Below are 23,058 nucleotides of genomic sequence, written 5' to 3' on the forward strand. Positions count from 1 at the left end.
CATGTTGCCCCTGCCAACCTAAATGATCACAAAATGTAATGAAACCATCACCAAACAAATCATGCAGCCATTAATAATTAAGAAAGTGGCATAAAACGACGTCAATATTCCATCAATGGAGGATTAGACTTACTTTCAAGGCCGCCAAGCTGATCAACTGTCCGAACGAACCTACCATGTAGCTCCTGTGTCCACTACAGGCGATATTCCCAGAGTCATTTGAGCGACTCGAACCCATATTGACCGGCCGGTCTAAAAATCGCATGAACAATGGCCCGGTAGAGAGGACGATCATAGAGAGGGTTTATGACAAAACCTGTTGTGGGACTAGAAAAAGACTTTTTTTTTAAGAAGAAGAGAGAAAAAGACAAAGTTATTAGGCGGCGATTCTTACTAAGGTTGATTCAGAGGTGGGAGAGATGGGAGTTAACGGGCATCTTCCTGAATCATTGGAAAATGGATTTTTTTAAAAAACTGAATCATACGATCCAATCTCAATTTATTTTTATGAATTTTTCTTTTCTAAGTTTCAAAAAAAAGATTTGAATATTGTTTTAAAATCCAATCTGGATCGTTGGATTATCAAGTTGGAAACAACTAAGGGTAAAAAATGCTACAGTGATAAAAAAAAAAAAGTAAAAAAAAAAAGCTCAATTTTGAAAAAGTGGTTACCTATTTTACTAATTAACCGCTAACCGGTTGCGATTAGTGAAATCTAATAACCGCTAAGGCGGTTATGGTTAGCGGTTTTTCTCAATAATCACTAATCGTAACCGTATTAACACCCCTTATAGGTCCGTGTGCAGCCCTTAGCAACATGTCAAGCCTTGAGGTGATCAACATAACCAAGAGAGTGATATTTGATGGTATATACCCATTTGTAAACCAATGTGTGCTTCCTAGAGGGTAGAGGAATAAGCTCCCAAGTCTCATTCTATTGGAAGGTTATTATTTTAGCTTTATTACTTCTCAAAATGATGGTTACATTTTGGGGTAAGGAAAATCCTTATATGGTATCCTCTTGCATATCATGCTCCCGGTTAACTTAATTATTTAATTAATATTTTAACACTTTTTTTCATACATAAACTCAAATTTTCCCTCAACAAATGAGACCGATAAAATGTGCCTTATTTTAGCTTTTAAAAAAAAATCCTTTTTTATTAGCAATAACTTACTATTTAGGCCCCAATAAATAAAATGTGCCTTTTTTTGAATCGTGTATGTATTTGTTTCCGGTAAAAACCAATAGTTAATTAATTAAATAAACTTTACAAGGATTAGCATTTTCTAAATTCTAACTCCATGTCCTGCACGGGTAAAAAGCTAGAATTCTTGGGAAAGGAAAGCCTATGAGGATAACATTGGAAATTGAGAAGTTTTTAAACGAATGATTTTCTTTTGATCTATTTTTAATCTGTTTCTTTTTGGCATTTTGACCAATCATGAAGAACACTGAGTTTAATTTTGCATTCTATTACTTTATAAGAACACCAAAAGAGACACTACCAAAGACCACTTTGCAGAGAACCGGACAAGGTTTCTTTATAGTGAAAGTGAGCTGTCTAGGGCTTCCCCTTGAGGAGGTTCCAAAACAAGATGAATGTTTTCTGGCTTTGCCTTTATCTTTTGTGCCATGATATCAAGGAAACAAAAAGAGAGATGTGTTGCAATAGATCTTGCAATGTCTGTGGGCGATGTGTTGAAGTGCCTACCATCTTTCCAATGTGGCAATGATTAACTTTGTATTAGAATATGATTTTAACCTGGTGAAGCTCTGAGTACATCCTAGTTTCTCTTCTTTTTGACCAACACTTCTGAAAAATTAAGAGGGAAATGGGATGGTCCTGGTGAGAGAATTTTGAGACGTGGGAGACAAATCTAATGTCTGGGCAAGGCATGTGGGGGAGTGGCCGGGAAGGGAAGCATGGCCTCATTTCTGACTGTCTTTTTCTCCTGCAGCACAGGACCTACAAAAACTATGTAGTATGTATGCATGGTTTAGTTGAATTGAAGATCAACTCAAGTAGAAATTGGCTTGTCTAAATTTGGGAAAAAAAATATTTATTGTCAGATATCTGCATTAGAAAAATAATTTAATTATTTTATTTTTCCTCAAGGCGTACTGAAATAATTATTTTTGTTATGAGCCAAATCTGGGCAGAAATTCCATGAACCTTAGAAGAATTGGATTGAAAAAAGGAAGTCAAATTGTAGAAAGTAGATGAGAAATTTTGAGTTACAATTCACTAAAATTCGGCCAAATATTCAGCAATATTTGAAGTAATTAACATGAGATAGGAATAGAGAAATGCCAACTAGAGGTTAGTAGATTTTCGGCGTTCCGATCACCGACTTGCCGCCGAGACGGCTTTGACCCGCACGCTCAACTTATGATGGCAGGTGGAGGTGGGGTTGGAGTTCACTTTTGGGTTTTTGACAAAATTCTAAGGCATGGATGGAGGTATGTTTCGTTTCGCTTTTCGACAAAATTTCGATCCACACGACTATATTTTTTAAAAGAATATTATTAATAATGATATTTTTATTCTTTTAAAGAAAAAACAATATCATTTTAAACCCTATAAATTTCTTCTCTTTTTTTTTTCCCTACTACAAACCCTAAATCACTTCATCCCTTGTTTGCACCGTTTGTCTGTTCCTCTCTCCACATATGAATCCTTCATTGATATTTTGTTTTCCACTATATATCCACTACTCTCCCTTGTCTCTCTTTGCAATTCACACCCACTAGGAAGACGAAGACATCTCCATTCTCTTGTCTCTCTTCCCACAATCACACCATAAAGTGTCTTCTTCCATGAAGACAAAAATCTAAGATCTCTATCTCCGGCCATCTCCGATGCATCCGTCTGGCTCCCCCTCTAATATTTCAGAGGCAGGGCCGGGATGTAAATAACCTCCATTGGAGGTAAAGTTAGAGGTTTTCCAACTCTCCTAAGGCTTGGTGGAGGAAAAATGAGGAATCATGGATTCAAACTCCAATACCTCCAATTAATGCACACAAGAGACCATGTTGATAAGAGTTTAAACTGATGTTAGTGGGAAAAAGATTACTTCGTCACTAACATGGGATGATGCTCTCCTCTGCTGCTACTTCCTGACTAGAATTATGCTATAGTTGCTACGCAGAAAGTAGGAAAGAGCCAGTTGGGAAGACCACTCACCATGGACACTTTTCAACATAAACAGCAAATTACATCTCCCTCATGCAGGTATCAAGCTAGAGTATCTTAAAATCCAGAGTGTAGAATCCTAAAACATACTCTCCACGTCTTAAAAAAGATTTGAATGTTGTTAACTATTGCCAACTCCAAAAAAGCAAATAATGCATGATATGATTTTAACTTTTAGTGGCACTTCATAACTTACACCTGGCCTGTTTCGTTTTTGTTGGACCGTGACAGGATTAGGACGTTTGATTTTTATTTCTTGCTAGTAGGCCAACGAATTTTCCCTCAAAGATTCACCATTAATGTTTGAGAGAAATGTTTGGTTGTAATAAAAAGTCTATGTTTTGGCCATATAAATCTTATGTGGCAAAAGGCACATGGCCCCATTTTAATTTTTTATTGTTTAAAATCTTATAATTTTAAAATTAAAATTAGGGAAAACTTCACTTTGGCCCCCTGAACTTCCACTCGATTTTACAGACTTCTCTTGAACTTCCAAATTTCTTATTTTGGATTCCTGAACTTCCATTTACTATCACTTTAGACCCCTCTGTTAGTTGTCTCTTGAACTTCCACCCTCAGTTGACCTCCAAGGCCTTGGAGGTCAACTGAGGGTGGCCAACCATCACTTTTTATTTTTAATTTTTTAATTATTTTAATTTTAATTTAAAATTAAAATATTTTAAACAATAAAAAATTAAAATGGGGCTATGTGCCTTTGCCACATAAGATTTATATAACCAAAATATGAACTTTTTATTGCAACCAAGCATTTCTCATTGTTTGAAGAGTAATTTGCACCTTAAATCATCAACAGATATGAAGTATGATATAATGTGGGAAGCTGACTGCCATTGTTTCGACAATCTATCAAGCATCCTCTGAACCTTCAATGCCAAAGTGCTACATAAATTTGAATCCAGACTGTCTAATCTATTTCAGATGAACGAAATAATTTTCGAGAATTCACCTTAAAATGAAAATTTCTTCCTACTATTAAAACTTACAATAAAATTGAATGAGGCTTCAAATAAATGGAATGCCCTATGTCTTTTAGGGACAAGCTGTGGTGCTTAGAGATAGAGCTGCTTTCCATTGCTTCACTTTTTTTTTCTTTTTTTCTTTCTTTTTTCTTTTTAATTATTATTTCACTTTATTGTTCTCAACATCATGCGTTATTGGTTTTTCCTGTTACTACTTCTGTTGTTATCAAGTTCTGGTGCTTTGAACTCAGCCTTTGAACTCATGTATCCGGTAATAGGAAGTTCTGGTGCTTTTAGGACCCTGGCGACTGAGTTGAAGTACTGAAATACCATATAAACTATAATGGAAAAGCAGTAGGCTTTCTTAGTTTCCAAAAAATAAAAAATAAAAGGGGAACTTGAGTTTAGCCCCTAAACTTTCAACCGATTTGATAAACTCTCCAAACTTTCAAATCTCTCACTTTGGACCCATGAACTTTCAATTGCTCTCAATGTAGACCCCTCCGTCAATTTCAGCCATTAAAAATACAAAAAAAGACCAAAATATTCCTGATTTTCATTTTTTTTTAAAATAAGAAAATGTTTTGGAAGTAGGAATTTTATACAAAAGTAAGGGGTATAAACGTTATGTAACGTTTAAAATCTGACGGAGGGGTTCACATTGAGAGTAATTGAAAGTTCAAGGGTCCAAAGTGAGAGATTTGAAAGTTTTGGGAGGATTTGTCAAAATCGACTGGAAGTTCAGGGGGCTAAACTGAAGTTTTTTTTTTTTTAAAAAAAAAAGATTGCACAGTCACTATGTGCATTAAGTTGAAGAGAACTTTTTCCAAAAACAAACCATGATTAACAGAACCTTAAGATAGCGGAGGACTGGATTATGCATAAAATGGCATGGCTGATTAACAAAAAAAATGCTGTCTGGTTTGATGAGTTTACAGTATTGTCACATTGGATTACCCACAATGTGCCAATGTTCTACTACATTTTCCAATCATGTTGTGAAAGTTTTGCACGTTACAGGCCGGAAGAGGTGTGTTTTGGAAGGCTGGGCTCCGAGCATTTTGTATTACATTTAGATTGAAAAAGGTGAGGGCCATTTGCTGTCTGATGAACATGAATTCTCAAGACAAATTTAAGAGATTGAAGATGCTTCAGCGCAATCTCTTTCTTCAAGCAATCAATAAGAATATTGGTAAAAGCAAAGAGGCTATTTACGCTCACAATTATATCATCAACATCAATCAAAATGAATAAGTGAATGCTGGAAGTGTGAAAATCAAATAGAGAATAGTCCACTTTAAAAAAATGATTAAGTGATTAAATATATTTATTCCTACTATCAGTTTAAACTTTTGAGACAAATAATAATCAACAAAACCATTATCCAGCGGCTTCTTTATTTTCCTTTACATAATTTCATATATATAGTAATTCAGACAAATTTAAATACTAATCCTTGAGCTGGTCTTAATTGGTTCGGAGCAGGCATCTGTTTGTAGCACTGGCTTTTGGACATCTGGAGTACTTATCAAAAAAAAAATTAAAGTTTAAACCTGGGGCCATCGATTGTGTTTATGAACTTCGTAATCATTTGCTTGCTGCCGAAAGAAAGACGTTACAGGATAATATATAATAAATTTAGGAAATAAGACAAGGCTTGTAGTTTCACATTTGTCCACTAACGAAGAGAAAGAGGGGGACCGGCTTATGTAAGTGCAGAGAGAAAGGCTATTGTTTTGCAAGATAAAAAAATTAAAAAAAAGAAGAAGAAGGAATCAAGTAGAAAATAAAGGAAACTTAGTGCTATCCTTTGCTTTTCTGCTCTTGCTTTGTGGCACACTACTCTTATTCATGTTCTCGTCTCTCAGCTGTGTCATTAGAGCCAAATATCAATTGCCTTTTATGGAAGCCCTTAAGGGAAATTAAATCACAATCTACAAGTACCATTTAATGCTTGAAATTGAGCATAGGACTTGGTTTAAACATAATACTACGCTTATCTTCCAATTTCATCGGTGACAAAGCTTTATGTACTAATGCTGTCTTATTGTATACTCATTTGCATCTAGTAGCCTTCTTTCCTTCGGGCAATTCTATCAATTCCCAAGCTTTACTTCTGTATAATGGTTACACTGTTTTCGGCATACCATTCTAAATAGATGATGAATCTCTCGTACTAGCTGTTAAAGCTAAAAAATTCATACATCTTCGGTGCTTTTCGATTACGTTTTTCTTTTCTTATTGCTGAAGAATAAAGTTCTTTCTGGTGCTGTGAGTCTCTTGAAATAGCTCTTCATCAGATATATCCGTTAGTGAATGATGGTCATCAAGCTCCACCTCCGTGACTTATTTTCATTCCTGGCTGTTAGTCGATGTTTTATCCTCACTCTTCGTTAGCATATAAGCCTCATCAAATACCATGTATTTACTAACAATTTTCTTCTTTGAGAGTAGATCTCATAGTCTATAGCCTTTAACACCAGATTTCAAACCAAAACAAATACACTTTATTGACTTTGAATCTAATTTTGACCGCTCTCAATTTTGCACATAAACTTATGCAAGACAACCAAATATTCTTAACAAAAACTAATCAACCGGTTTACCTACCACACTTTCACTAGAACCTCGAAATAAATTGCTGCTAATGGAGATATTTTGGTGTCGAAGCATGCATAATCAAGTGTCCAATCCATATACTCTTTCGCAATCATACATTCAACCTTACGCATATCGCATTTTTTAATAATGTTCTATTCATTGTTTTGGCAACTCTATCCTGATGTGAAGTTTCTTTAACCGTAAAATGACAAGTAAAACCTTATATTTTGTATAATTCCAAGAATACAGTGTTTGTGTACTCCAATTTATTGTTAAATCTCAAATACTTCACTTTTCTTTTAATTTGATTTTCCACTACTCTTCTTCTTTATTTATTTTTTTAATCAAATACGAGAAAAAAGTTACATGGGAGTATCATTCCCACGTCTGCCACTACTTGAAGATGGAGAGATCTTCTCGTTTGATTTTCTACTTACAGCTTACACTGCTTGAATACATTGAAAACTTCTAACTTGTGATTCAAAAAATAAATCAAGATATATTTTTAAAAAAATATCTGTTTAAAAGATTTTTTTTTTTACGTGGGCTCTGCTCCACTTGTGTCGAATTAAAGGGCCCAAAATCAATCAGTTGCCTTTTATGATCACCAATCCCAAAAAGGAAAAGAAAAGAGCGGGTCTCACCAATTCATGATTGCGAGGCACACATCAACGCAAGCTACAGTTTGCGTTCTTGACGTGTCTGAGTTAAACATAAAGAATCTTTATACAAAGCAAAGTTATGATACACTTTTTTTGTCCAAGGGGAAAAAGAATCATTACTTAACTCAATGAAGCTTTCGTGAATGTCCCATGGCTTCCACCAGCAATACTCAAACTGACCCATCAATTAATCCTTCCTCCTCTTTGTCTAAATCCCAATGGAAATACGAAGTTTTCCTAAGTTTCAGAGGTGAAGACACCCGCAATAGTTTTACCGACCATCTATATTACGCTTTGGTTGATAAAGGGATCGAGACCTTTAGGGACGATGAGGAACTTGAGATGGGAAGACCCATTAAACCGGAACTCTTGGATGCAATCGAGACATCGAGAATGGCGGTCATCATTTTGTCAAGGAACTATGCATCTTCCACTTGGTGCTTGGAAGAACTTGCAAAGATTCTTGAATGCAAGGAAAAACAAGGGATGAGAGTTTTGCCCGTTTTCTACCACGTGGATCCTAGTGATGTGCGGCAACAGAGGGGAACTTTTGGAGATGCTTTTGATAAACATGAGGAACGTTTCAAGGAGAATATAGAGATGGTGGAAAGGTGGAGAGGTGCTTTGAGGGAAGTGGCCGATATCTCTGGACGCCATTTAAAGGATGGGTACGTAACATTCACTGATCTTCTTCTTGCCTTAATTAATTTGACTGCAAAATACACACACTAGTGGTGTAAATGTATGATCTGCTAAATAGTTGCTAGTTTCTTCATCATGAAAGCACGACTTATATGGAGATTTACAAATAGCTCATATATATATTGCTAGGTCGAAGTTGAAGTGACTGACATTTACAGCAAATTAGTTGAGAGATTAATTTAGTATCTCTCCTTCAACAACCTCCTTTCGGAGGATGTTATTTCAAAGCTAGTCAACACTATTTTTGTTGGTGCTATTTTTTGGTGTGTTGATCAAGATTTAGGAGATTGGGCCATTTTTTTGCTCATTTTCTAGTTATTTGTATTTTCTACATTATATTGCTGTTTTGAGTTTGTTGTTGGAGAGTCCAACATTTTTTCGGTTTTTTTATTTCTCTTACCATATCCTTATTTGCTTAGAAAAAAAAAAAAAAAGTTGAGATTATTATACAGTGTCCTTGATAGCACTACAGATTCGAAAGAATCAAAACCATCTATACAAATTCATTGGAGGAATGCCATTATTAAAATTCTGTAGATTAGGTGATCGAATCCTTATTATATCATGTCAATCAATGCTCCTCTTTCCTCTCCTTTTTCTGTTACATTGTACTTTTTTTCTTTTCTTTTTTCAGTTACCTGTTGCAATGAATTCCCAAACGGTCAATTGAAAAAATACCTTCCAAAAAATATCCACTCCAAAGCTAGTAAAACGACAAAAAAGACTATACAATTTTTTCAATAAGACAAAAATAGTATTATAACACTTAAGTAAAATTAATTAACTGGTAATTAACTTTATAGTTCGTCTCTTAGCCATATTTCATAAGGAATAAGACATACAAATCTCACTATCTGAAGAGTGTTCGCAGCGAAAAACTTTTTACTTGCACACAAAAATAGAGAATAAATAAAATTCACAATTATTTAAACAACTATAGTAAATCTAAAGCACCATAACATAAATAATTTCTCTAAATGTTATGGTCAAAGACTAGCCATCAACATAGCATAAAGTTAATACAAAACCGAATGTAAAAATATTAATCCTCAAAGCCTAGGCTAGATTAGAAGGCAAGATAAAGGAAAAAGTACACTTTACTTCCCTCAAAATTTGAGCTGATTTTTAATTCGATTATTAATGTTTTAATTTTTGCAATGCACTCCCAAAATTTAAAATTTTTGCAATTCGACCTATCCGTCAATCAAAGCCGTTTTGACCGACGGAAATGCATCTTTCTTCCCCAAAATGCCCCTACCCAGTCTCAGACCTAGTATATTCTATTTCCTTTTGCCCTGATCTTTCCGGTCAAATCCTGGCCAAAAAAGTCAGTTTTCCAGTGACCCACCCTTCCTGATTCAAATCCAATGGAGACCCCATCATCAGTCAGAAGAGTCACAAGTTCACAGGCCTCGGCTGCTTTAAACAACGACGACAACAACAACAACGGCATTCCCCTCTCAAGTGAGTGGTTTTCTCCTGATCTTTCCTCAGACCTGACCCAAAAAAAAAAAAAAAAATCTTCATGGGTGGGGAGAGCTATTGCAGGCCCCGAAACTAACTACTTCATGGGTGGGGAGGTCGAGCTCCTCCGGGGGTGGCGGAATTTAACCTCTGAACCTTATTGCCGGTGCCGCCACTACCAGTGCCGCCACAGGTGGCGGTGGTGGCGCCGCTGAAGTAGCTTCGTCTGCCATGGCACTTCTTGATCCTTCTTCTCTATACCCAGTTCCGCTTAACACCTTCATGGCTGGTACGAATTTCTTCCCACCCCTAAGATCATGAAAACAAACCCACATTCTTCCATCTCTCTCTCTCACCAACTTTTCTCTCTGCCGGCAAGATTTCATAATATTGATGATCATGTAGTAAATTTGACAACCATTCAAGTAGGAGTAAAGGCAACCAAAAACAAAAACAATGTACGAGCGGAAATAGGGAAGATAGAAAGATTTTTTTTTTTTTTTTGGGTCAGATCATAATGGGTAGGGGCATTTTGGGGAAGAAAGATGCATTTCCGTCAGTCAAAACGGCTTTGACTGACGTATAGGTCGAATTGAAAAAATTTTAAACTTTGAGATGGTGCATTGCAAAAATTAAAACGTTTGGGGTCGAATTGAAAATCAGCTTAAACTTTGGGGGTAAAATGTATTTTTTCCTAAAGTAAATGAACAATCTCAATCATATCCTAGCGGGTATCTCTATCAATATCCTACATATCCTTGAGTCATACAAAATCTAACTCTTTAAAAATGATCATGATTATATCCCTAAAAACACCTGATGCCTCCTGGGGTCCATGGTCAAATAAACTATCTATAAAATAACACGTCTTACAGGTGAAAAAAAAAAAAAAAAAAGTGTAAGTCCACGAGTTAGTGAGTATAAATACACATGGCGTACAAATTATCATATGGTGAACTCAAATGTTTATAAATCATATGCGCGCAGCGATGTAAGTTTACAGTTCATCATTTGACAATGTTATTATGGATGTAATATAGATATAAATATGTTGTAATAAAATAATTATGTCATAGTTCAACTCCATATAGTTTATTGAAGCCCTTAACTCTTCTATGTAGGGTTACAGCTGTTCTGAAATACTCGTAGTACAATACATTTTTTAACCATAGCGCTAACCCTTATAATTTTAGTAAGTTTATGGCCGTTATCCCGCATGTACCGGTATACCATGCCATTCGCCATACAATGCAAATTTTATTATTTTCGTCTTTTACATGCATGCTTTTAAAAATCTCATTTTTTTTCATCATTTATTAATTCAATCACACATTTTCACAAGAATAGGGTTAACGGTAATTCTAAAAGGTGTTTAATGAGAGTTGTAAACAAGCATGTTTGATATATAAAATAATGATGAGAGATTTTACTCACTTGTCTCGTACGACTCTTTCATAAAATATTCATGAGGCTCCACAATCTCAAAATTAATATGAACAAATACCTATCACACGTTCTAATTTCAAGCTAAAACAACCTTGATTCCTACTACGCAAAAAAATAGAAATTTTGCCTAATCTTCAAATGTTCAGCCATGACATCAAACATTCGGTTAGAGAAAGTCAAACGTTTGGTTCTGGAAAAAAACTCATTTCGACCTAAAAGCTAACAAAACCACTTATAGGCAAGTCATAAAGTCTTAACGCGATCATTAACAAAGTCCTAAGCCAAAATAACACCTCCATGCAATACATCTAACATTATCAATACTCTAAACCATCGTTAAGCTAGTATTAAGGCCAAACATAATATCTACAAGCTAAAAGCTACAAGTCAAGCTATGAAAAACATCTAGAAAGAATAAAAACAACTTAAGCAACGAGTTAAGCTAAGAAAGTTACCACTTTGAAAGCAAAAACACCAAGAAAACATTTTCTCCTTCAAAGCTCTCCCATAGAGGCACACAAGGATAACACAACCAAAAATGTGCAAAAATAGGCTAAAGGGGCATAAAGGAAGGGTGTTTATAGGTGAGAAAAGGAAAATGAGAAGGATTAGCTGATTTTACGTTCAAATGTACCTTCTAACATTCGGTGTACAGTTGGACCAACAGTCCTAGGATTTATGGTCAAATGTTCATATCGTATTGTCGAATGTTCAAGAACAGGGTTCAAGACTAGGGTTAGGGTCGAACGTTCGGTCATCCATCTTCGAACGTTTGTTACTAGGGTTTGACTTGAACACTCAGTCACTCATCTTCGAACGTTCGACTAAGAGAAAAAGTCAAAATTCTTACTAGGGTTTGACTCGGACGTTCGGTTACTAGGATTTATAGGACTCACATGTGAAATTGTTGGAACCATATGTGAGTCCTACAAATCCAATGGTGGATTTGTGAAAGAAATTGTTGAAAAATAATTGGGAGAATGATATGTAACATGACTCTTTTGCAAACTTTTCTCTCCCTTAACCTTTATTCTGAACATGGTACACTTATATATAGGGTAGGGTTAGGGTATCCTTTAATTTGACAATACACATGCATCACTTATTTTTTGCACACATGCTGCCATAGCAGCTCTAGATAATTTTGTTACGCGCTCTACATCAGTTCTTGTATTCAATTTTAGAGCTCTCTTTTCTGGGATGAACAAGCAAAACACCAATACTTACATATCTCCATTGGGCTTGCATGATTATAATTTGCATTGACTCACCAAAATATTTTCGTTCCTTCTTACAGGTATGAGTCAAAGTTTATTAAAGAAATTGTTGAAAACATTCATGAATTGAATGATACAACCTTAAGTGTTAGTCATAAGAATGGCCTTGTTGGAATTGACTCTCGTGTTCAAGAAATTATGGATTTGTATTTAGATATGGCGTCGAAGGATGATGTTCGCTTTATAGGGATATGTGGGATGAGTGGAATCGGCAAGACAACTCTGGCAGAAGTTGTTTTTGAAAGTATCCATCTTCAATTTGAAGCTAGTAGCTTTCTCAGAGATGTCAAAATACGTAATTTAAGTGATTCACAAGATCAACTCCTTGGAGATATGAAGTTGAACATGAAAATTCCAAGATGGGATGTGCTTAAGGGAATAAGTAGTAGACTGCGTAACAAAAGGGTTATTATTGTTATTGATGATGCAGATGAAGAAAAGTTGAAAACATTAGCAGGGGACCCTGATTGGTTTGGCCGAGGCAGTAGAATCATCATAACTAGTGAAGATAAGCGTTTGTTGCGAAAGAGATGTGGAAAGAAAAATATATACAACGCTAAAAAACTGAATGCTTCTGATGCTCTGGAGCTCTTTAGTCGAGAAGCCTTGGACAAATCCCATTGTGAAAAAGATTTATTGGATATATGCAATGGTTTTGTAAGTTATGTTGACGGCCATCCTCTAGCTCTTAAAACTTTGGGTTCCTCCATGCATGATATAACAGATATAGGTACATGGAAAGCTGAGCTGGAAAGACTAAAAGAAAGTGCTGAACTTCCTAATGACGACAGAATTCAAACAGCCCTTAGACTCAGTTACCAAGGACTGAGAACTGCAGAGAAAAAACTATTTTTAGATGTTGCGTGTTTTTTCAATGGGGAAGACAAAGATCGAATAGCAGATATACTAGAAGGTTCTCCTGGTTGCATCCTAGAAACGGATATAAAGGCAGTTATTGACAAATCTCTCATTACTATTTTAGGAGGAAAATTGCGGATGCATAATTTACTACAACAACTGGGTTGGGAAATTGTTCGTGAAGAATCCCTACAAGAGCCTGGAGGACGTAGTAGGTTATGGCGTTGGAAGGATGTCCATCATGTACTAAAGAAGAATACCGTAAGTGAATATATTTCTAAAATCATCCATGCAAATTTTTGCTATATCTTAATTTCCCTACACTAATTTCATTCAATATTTGTTCTTGGTTATTAGGGAACTACAGCGGTTGAAGGCATAATGCTAAACACACCTCCACAAAAAGAAGAACGTCTAAATGCTGAAGCCTTCTCAAAGATGGAAAACCTAAAATTTCTTCAAATTCGTAATGTGCAACTTCCTCAAGGCCTCAGTTATCTTTCCAACAAGTTACGTTTGATGGAATGGCATGAATATCCTTTGAAGTCAATGCCAAGGAGTTTTCAACCAAACAAACTTGTTGAACTCATTATGCCTCGCAGCCACATTAAGGAACTACCCAAGGGATTTAGTGTAAGATTTTTACTTATGCAAGTGTGTTTTTGTTTTTTGGATTAAGTTATTGAATGCTTAATTAATTTCCTAATTTTTTTTTTTTTTCATTCTTTTGTCACAGAACTTAGGCAGGCTAAAAGTCATCGACCTTAGGGAGTCGCAAAACTTAATGAAGACTCCTGACTTCACTGGACTTCCAAATCTTGAAAGGGTGATTTTTCGAGGTTGCACAAGATTGTATGAAGTTCATCCATCTATTGGAGTTCACAAACGGCTTACTATATTAAATCTACAAGATTGCAAATATCTGAATAGCCTTCCACCGGAAATCAACTTGGAATCTCTTAAAATTTTGATCTTATCTGGCTGTTCAAGACTCAAAAAGTTTCCAGAGATTGGGCGAAATATGACACATTTGTCGTGGCTTTTTTTGGACGGGAGTGGCATAGAGGAACTGCCATTATCAATTGAGAATCTAACTGGCCTGACTATCTTGAATCTTCAAGACTGCAACAACTTTTCGAGTTTTCCGAGTGTCATTTGTAGTTTGACATGTCTTCAAATTCTCAGTCTATCTGGATTCAAGGTTCAACCACATAAATCATGTCATTCCTTGGACCTCTCACCCATTTTATCTTTATGCACATATTGTTTCTTTATTGCTCAACATCCTGAACCAGAGCCCAAATTGTTGTTGCCCAAGTCCTTGTCAGGTTTAGGCTCATTAGTATCTCTAGATCTAAGTGACTGCAATTTGGAGGACGGGGCTCTCCCTGATGATCTTAGTTGCTTATCTTCACTGAAATATCTAGATTTGAGCAAAAACCAGTTTACATGCCTGCCTCACAGCGTTTCTCAGCTTTCTAAGCTTAAATTCCTTTACTTGGACAATTGTAGCAGGCTTGAATCGTTGACAAATATTCCTTTAAGTACAATATCTGTGATGGCACGAGGATGCAATTTACTGGAAAATTATTCAGATCAAGTTATAGTGTGGACTTCAGGTGAAACAGGATTCACGTTTATTAACTGCCTCAGCTCGGCTAATGATGAAGAAGAAAGCAAATGTAGAAGGCTTTGTCTGCTAAAAATGCACTTCCTGCCATTGTTGCAAATATACATGGAGGTTTCACTCGATCTCTCTCTCCCTCTCCCCCATCTACACATGCACGCACACAATATATGAACATCCTTTTACTTTTTTTCCTTGTAATATTTTGCAGGATCAACTTCATGATAAGAAAGGAATTCATAGCATTTCCTCTCAAACTGAAATTCCAGAGTGGTTCAGCTATCAGAATAAGTCAGGGTCATCTGTAGCAATCATGCTACCTGATAATCTAGTTGGAAATAGCAGTTGGAGAGGAATTGCGTTCTGTATTGTTTTTAAAGTGAAGAATGTTTCTCCTGGTCAGGATTCAAAATATTTTCATGAGTTCATATGTCACTTGAACAACGATCGAGGTATTCGAGATTCTCCCCTAGAAATTATTAATGTCCCTAAAGACAAATTACCCCCCGGTTCATATGGACTTCGGCTATATGTATCAAATGCAAGGTTTAGGGACCACTTAGATGAACGCAGCTGCATTAGCCCTTCATTTACAATCAACAACTCAGATGTGGAGATTCAAAAGTGTGGTGCGCGTTTAATATATGAGGAAGATACGGTAGAGTTAGTACAAAATTTAACCCCGGCTGTTTTTGGGAGCCCTGAAGACTGCCGTCAACGTCATGAATGTTTGATAAACCCTTCCCCAAGCCATGTTGATGAGGCAGAATCCAGTCAGTCCAGTGGGCAAAGTGACTTGAACCCCAGGCTTAACAGACAGCTCAAGTCATTGCTTTCACTAACGTATCAGGTCTCTCCCTAACTATATTTCTTCACTGAAAATTTATAGCATTTACAATTGGCTCCCTAAATACTACTTTCAGTCAAATTTAGGCTAATTTAAAAATGAAAATCATGCTCATTAAACGGGATCCCTACTCTTAATGCTCTTAGAAATGCACACACTTCTTTAGTGTGTATATATATATATATATATTTATTTGTATTTTACAGGGAGACGCAGTACGATACTACTTCTACGGATATATTTTTCCTCAGATTCAGATTGAAGGTCCTCCCCGCTGGTTCAAATATCAAAATTTTGATTCTTGTATTAGAATGGAGCTGCCTTCAAATTTGAATGATAATACGAGATGGCTGGGATTCACCGTATGTGCTCTGTTTACTGTCCACAAGCAACCAGGTTGTTCTGGTGACAATCAGGATTCAGAAGTTTTTGTAAGTTTTTCTGATGTTTTTGGTGGTGATACTGTCAAACCTGAAATGGGCTTTCCGCTGTCTAGAGACACTTTTGATGGGCCACATCGACTTTTGATATTTTATATACCACGCATGCGCATGCGGTATAAGTTGAATGGGTGTAGTCACATTTGGGCTTCATTTCGGAGCAATAACCCAGGTGTGGAGATTGGATTGTGTGGAATTCGTCCTCTATACGAGGAAGATGTTAAACAGTTTGTGCAAACATTAGTGGAGTGCATCTTAGGGTGTCCGGATGCCTACCATCAGTCTATTTACGCAAATCTTTTAGAGCAAGTGGCCGGATGTCACCATGGAAAAGATTTTCGTAGCGCTTTAACATCGCAAAGGTTAAATGTTCACTGAAAACCATTTTGTTATCATATTTCTAAATTGAATTAAAAAATATATATATATATGTTTTTTGATACTTGCAGGCCCATGGAAAATGTAGCAGAAGAGGAGGATTGTAATTCACCAGAAACATCTCCAAATCAAGAATTTGCGGCAGGCACTTCAACAAATTCAATTCATTTAAGCATACCATATGGGAATGGGCAGAGAAGCACTACGTTAATAAGCATGCTTGAGATATGGTCTAGAAGCTTCTTGCAGGTCTCTCTCTCTCTCTCTCTCTCTCTCTCACACACACACACACACACAATGGGCATAAATCTTAACACAACAAATTAAGCAAAATACGCAATAATGACAATACCAAGAGAATTTCTTGCATAGACTTTTTGATTACACACAAGAGACATGAAAAAAACTGTTAATTATGTAATTCTTTTAAGCTTCTCTTCTCTATTTGAGAAGAAAAAAAAAAAAAATTCACGCTAATCCATTCAAATATAGGATCAAAATTGTCAACATCACTGTTAGAAGTTCCACATTGCCTGAGTATTAAGGAGATGAGCCATTTATAAGGGTGAAAAGAAACATCAACTCCTGAACTAGCTTTTGAATTGAGTTAGGCTCAAGACTCATTTCTAACATGCATCTTGTTGATTGCATGTTTGTCAATCACTGAATCCTTAACGTCTATATATAACCTTTCTATTCCTGAGAAGTCATGCATGAACATCACAACCAAACTTCTATAAATAAAATTTGAATTAATAGTTTAGCCATATAACTAATTTATATACAAATTAGTGTGCAAACTCTTAACCAAAAATCAAGGATTTCCAATTTGCCAAGGAAAATTCTGCACTATGAATGAACTCTAAATTCTGTAAAATCAATTCTTCAATTACATCCACTAAAATGAATTCTTTTATTCACTTCAGCAACTGCGGTTGTGAATAGTACTATATTTCATTGACTGCAGAAAACAAACTTCAGATTTTTTTCTTAACAACCTAAACGTTCCTACGTTTGTACGTTCTACATGTGTTTCCAGGACATCTACAGCCACGGCGGTATTTATACTAACTGCTTTCCTCAAAGAGAAATCCCACAGTGGTTCTGCCGTCAGAATAAGGCGAAGTCGGTGAGAATTGACATACCACAAAATTTGGTCAATGATAGTAATTGGATGGGATTTGCAATGTGTGCTGTTTTCCCATTTCACAAGCATCCTACCGCCGTTCGCGGGAACTTGGATTCAGGATTTCCACATCGCGTCATTTGTGAATTGGAAACCGACATTGGTTGTATGGATCCGTCATTTGACCATAGCATCAGTGAAGACGAGGCATTAATTTCGTTATACCAACGTGCATTCCTGTGGGTGTTGTTCGTACCACTATCCCGTTGGGCGATTTCACGTCAGGTGAGTCAAGCCACTTGGGCTAAATTCTCGTTTACAAGTGGTAGTCCAGACGTGTCTTTAGCGATCAAGTGTGGGGTCAATCTTGTATACCAGCACAATATGGAGGAGCTTGCTCGTACAATTGCACAACTCTTGACCTCGTATGATGACTATTCCCATGTCATCCGTAACTCTTGCAAGGAGCCAACAGTCTATAGAAGATTGCACATTTATCATGATGAAGCCCGTGGAACTGGCAGCTCTTATGAGGAGGATCCACACCCTCAACGCCAGTCCTTTCCTCCGGCTATGGAGGAGACTAGTGCCGGAACTCAGCAGCATTCTTATGAGGTCCCACCCTCTCCCAACAATTCCTTAAGAACGGGCCCTCTGGTAAGAATTCTAATGATCCACGTTAAAATATATGAAAAATATAATATATTTGTTGAATTTTGTGGAGAAAAATTTAAAATATTAAAATATGAGAATAATAGCCCAACCAAGAAAAAGGAAAGAGAGACAAAGAAATATGGTCCATCACTCTAAATGGCCTTTAGGCATGGACGGAACCCCTTAAGACGATCCGGATCCTCTCCACTTCAGTTGGACTGAAATATGGATCTATTGAAATTCTTAAGGGAATTCCAATTTCTGGAATTTCAGATCTAAGCTATCAATTTTCATCTAAGGGTCATTATCCTGCTACGTGTTCAACTACTCATAAAATAATATTTAAATTTAAAAAAAGAAAATAAAAAAAATAATATGGGGTGGCCGGCCACCCCATATTAATTTTTATTTTCTTTTATATTTTATTTTTAAAGTTTAAATATTATTTTATTAGTAATGGGATACCTGGCAGGACAATGACCCTTGAATAGAAATGGACAGTCTAGATTTGAAATTCTAGAAACTAGAATTTCCCTAAGAATTTTAGTAGATCCTAATCCGGAGAGGTCTCCAAGTTGATGGCCAAGATGGCCCTAGGAAAAATCCTAGGGCCATAAATGGGACAAGTGTCCCACTATAAATAAAATATGAAAATATTATTTATTCTTTTAAAAATAATTAAAAAACAAAATAACAAAATTTTTTAAAATATATTTAAAAAAAACTAAGGGGTGGCCGGCCACCACATCGGAACATAGGGTGGCTTCGGCCACCCCAGACCGCCCGACCTTCCCTTTCTTTCTTTCTTCTCCGAAATGAATTTCCGAAGCATTTAAAGAACACTGCAAACTCGCACAGCTATTATCTCACAAACTCTGCAACACCGGCATGCCCCCTTTGCCCTTGGGGGTGGCCGATCCACCCTCAGGGCCATGGGGGTGGCTGAACCAACCGGCCATTGGGGGTGGCTCCATGTCCCAATGTGGTGGCTGGCCAACCCCTGTGGCCAAGATGGGGTGGCCAGCTACCTTTAATTGTTTAATATTTTGTTTTAATTGTTTATTATTTTTAAAAAAATTATTTTTAAAAGAAAATTAATAATTTATTATTATTTTTTTAAATGGGACAAATGTCTCATTGATGGCCTTAGGATCTCTCTAGAGAGATCCTAAGGCCATCAACTGGATTATCTCCAGTCCATTTTGGACTTGAGATGATCTTATTCCCTGAAGGGGGCAATGTCCTCCCAAATTTTTAAAATCCTTTCTAAAATATACATTTTTTTTTTTTTTTTATAATTTTGAGTCTCACTTATAAAAAGTGAGTTTGAGCCTACACATGAATGAAAGTGTTAAAGTAATAATTAAATGATTAAATTTACCTCTTCCTATCAGCTTAAACTTAGGACAAGTGATGATTTTAACATAGTATTAGATCCAAAAGTCTTGGAATCAAACATTGACTCCGTCAAATCACCCACATTTAAATTAAATAGTTCAGGTGTTGGGCTTCACCTATTAAAAATGAGTTTGAACTCCTACGTGAGGGAGAATGTTAAAGTAATGATTAAATGATTAAATTTACCTATTCTAGCTTAAGCGTTTAGGATAAGAGATAATTTAACATGGTATGAGAGCCAAAGGTTCTAGGATCAAACCTTGACTCCGTCAAATCACCCACCATTTAAAATTAAATATTTCACGTGTTAGGCATCACCTATTAAAAGGGAGTTTGAGCTCACATGTGAGGAAGGGAATCGGATCCTCTCCAATCCAATTCATGGCTATAATTTCTTCTCAGAAATCCGGATCCTCTCCGGTCCACATGTACTTTCATTAGTTTCATTGACAAAAGATAAATGGAAGTACTATCTCAAAAAAAAAAAAAAAATTGTCGTTAAAACTTAGGGACTAAAAAAAGCATTTAATCCTTAATTTAAACCATCAACTTTTCGAATCTACACTACTACCCCACCTTAGTTTAATTCAATCATCTGTTAATTAATATTTGACCCATTATTTAATTTAACTATAACTTACCCTAGCTTACAAATAATTATTTATCGCACTATGACTTATTATTGCTATTTTATTATTCTAATCTCATTAACGTTATCTTAACCTCTTTTTATTTCAATTCTATAAATATAATTATTAAATAACATTGTTATCATACTATTACCACACTAATGTTGTTATTGGTTAGTCTTATTTCTATTAATTCAATTTGCTTCAAGATTATTCACAATAAACTTCTTAATTATTTTATTGAGTATCACATATTTTATATTATGAGACGGTAATTGGACGCTGTATTTCTATGTTACAGGACTTTCATCCGTGGTTCTATTATGATTTTTGCTTCCCTCCAAGTGAAGTAACCCAAGAGTGGTTCAGTCATCGGAGTCAAGGGCACTCAGTGACAATTGAGTCAATTGACATACCACCAAATTTGTACAATGATAATAATTGGATGGGACTCGCTCTATGTGCTTCTTTTTCAATGCACGGGGATCGAGAAACCGTGCTTGAGAATGTGAATTCAAAAATTCGGCAATTCCTATATGTTCAATTGGTAGCAAATGTAGCTGGTGTGGATGATATATTTACTAAAGGTTGTCAGACCAGTACATTAGAAATCGTGTGGTTAAATAATATAGGTGAATTCATTTGGATATCCTATGTACCGGGGGAGCTATTGAAGAATATGTTGAGCCTGCAGTGCAGCCACATTGAAGGTTCATTTGTAAGTGATTGGCCAGGTGTGGTGGTGCAGGAATGTGCTCTTCGTCTTTTCTACCAGCATCATCAGCTACAATTTGAGCAAAATCTAAAACAATGCAACGCCTCGATTTCTGAGCATTCAGATTTGGGGAGTCAACTTTTGGTTCATCAAAAAAGACGAACCCTAATACCTATGAAGTATAGTGAAGTAAGAATCAACTATATATGCAAAAATACTATTCATTGTCCCTCTAATTCTCTGATCAGTACTCTCACTCATTAGATACAATATATTTCTGTTTTGCAGGAGCAGGACTTTGATGATCCATGCCTTGTCTATAACTCGTGTTTTCCTCAAAGTGAAATTTTAGATTGGTTCAGCCATATGAGTGATGGGCATAAAGTGACAATCCGCCTACCTCCAAATTTGTACGATGATTCTACTTGGATGGGACTTGCTCTCTGTGTTTTTTTCTCGCATGGGACTACCATTGTTGACAATGTGGATTCACAAGTTATTCCTTACAACCTTATTTGCCAGTTGGAAACCAATATTGGGAGTCTGGAACCTCTCCATGTGTACTGCCTCACTAAAGAAGATATCATGTTGTTATGGCTAGGTGGATTCATTTGGCTGTCTTATATACCACGATGGTGGTTTCCAAAATGGTTGAATCAGAGCAATTTCATTGAGGCTTCAATTGCGACCGATTACCCAGGCTTGACCGTGCACAGGTGTGGGTTCCGTCTTTTATACCAAAACGACGAGATGGAGTTTAAGGAAACAATAAGACACTTAAGCCAAACCCGGGATGTCGTTGATCAATTAACGATTGCCAATGAAATGACAGCTAAGCCAAACGACAAGGACAAAGCAGCTGAGCCCAGCAGCTCTGATGAGGACTCTCAGTCTCACCCTAAAGACAAGGGCAAAAGAATTGTAGAATAGACTCTCTTCTACTTCGGCTACTGCTTTTGTTACTTTAAGGACTCTTTCTTCTTCACATATCATGAATCATCTATATATTTCTTTAATTAGTTTCTATCATAAGTCTATTAAAAGAAACTGATCATTTTTTTTTTACTGCCTAAATACATTGATACCATTGATCTTGAATAGATGAATAGGACTGATTTTCAATCTTTTAAGGATAAATTAGGTTTTCGGATCTGCTTAGGTGCTAATGTTTGATTGTCTGCATACTCAGATATATAGGAACGAGTTAAAATCATTAATTAAGGAGTACGAAGAAACTTTTAGATATTGATGTTTATTGTTTGCGCACGAGGTAAGTATAATTATTTAATTTGGGTTATTTTTTAAATACCCGAATTTGATGTTTTACAAAGAGTTAACAGTTATTGGAATTTACTTTATTATTTCTATATTAATTATATGTGTTTTATGACATTTTCGAATTTGTCTATCATGCATATGATGAGACAATGTCTATTTTGGTGTTGAGGTGCAAATATATATGTTGTAGGATGAGTATTTATTTAAGAATATAGATTTTACCATGATTTAAGGTAAAACGATAAATTGTCTTGTTAACCTGCATGCATGTCAGCATGTGCTTGATGTTGTAAATTTTAGTATTGACATGTACGTTGAGTATAATATTTTGAATATTGATAATATTAGTTGTAAGCACCTTGAATTATGTTTGAAACACCTCAAGTTAAGTGCGAGTAATATTAAGTTTGATTTGAAGATCAATGTCCTTATTCAAAAGACATTTATTAATTTGGATCTGATTTGAAGGTCAATACTCTGATTTGAAGGGTATTATATTCATCGGTTTTATTCAAAGACCAATGTCAAAAAGATTACAAATCCAAGTGCAAGCAATCGCAAGTAATAAATTCTTGGTAAAACCGAGATCAATCTACAACAATTGATAGACACTTAACTAAAATCTCTATTATCATGCAAACAAAAAAATAAAATAAAATAAAATAATGAGAAAAGCACTATGGCTTCAAAGATCCACCTAGCTAGCATTCTTTTATATGCTCTTCAGACATATTTATAACTCAATTAGGTAGAGAATCAACTCTCCTAATTGAAAAATC

At 35.9% G+C, this 23,058-nt stretch overlaps 1 protein-coding gene across 1 annotated transcript; it reads left to right on the forward strand.

Moving 5' to 3' along the window:
- The first annotated feature begins 7,590 nt into the window (after positions 1 to 7,590).
- On the forward strand, positions 7,591 to 22,374 carry LOC132184000 (uncharacterized). The gene is made up of 11 exons (XM_059597478.2): positions 7,591 to 8,108; positions 12,350 to 13,448; positions 13,545 to 13,820; positions 13,924 to 14,928; positions 15,026 to 15,664; positions 15,913 to 16,463; positions 16,551 to 16,728; positions 17,519 to 18,262; positions 20,588 to 21,244; positions 21,299 to 21,922; positions 22,342 to 22,374. Exons 1-11 carry the CDS (start codon positions 7,591 to 7,593, stop codon positions 22,372 to 22,374), a joined length of 6,324 nt encoding a protein of 2,107 aa, XP_059453461.2.
- Positions 22,375 to 23,058: the final 684 nt, after the last annotated feature.

Source organism: Corylus avellana, chromosome 7 (assembly GCF_965113065.1).
Source record: "Corylus avellana chromosome 7, dhCorAvel1.hap1.2, whole genome shotgun sequence".
In the NCBI taxonomy this organism is placed as follows: domain Eukaryota; kingdom Viridiplantae; phylum Streptophyta; class Magnoliopsida; order Fagales; family Betulaceae; genus Corylus; species Corylus avellana.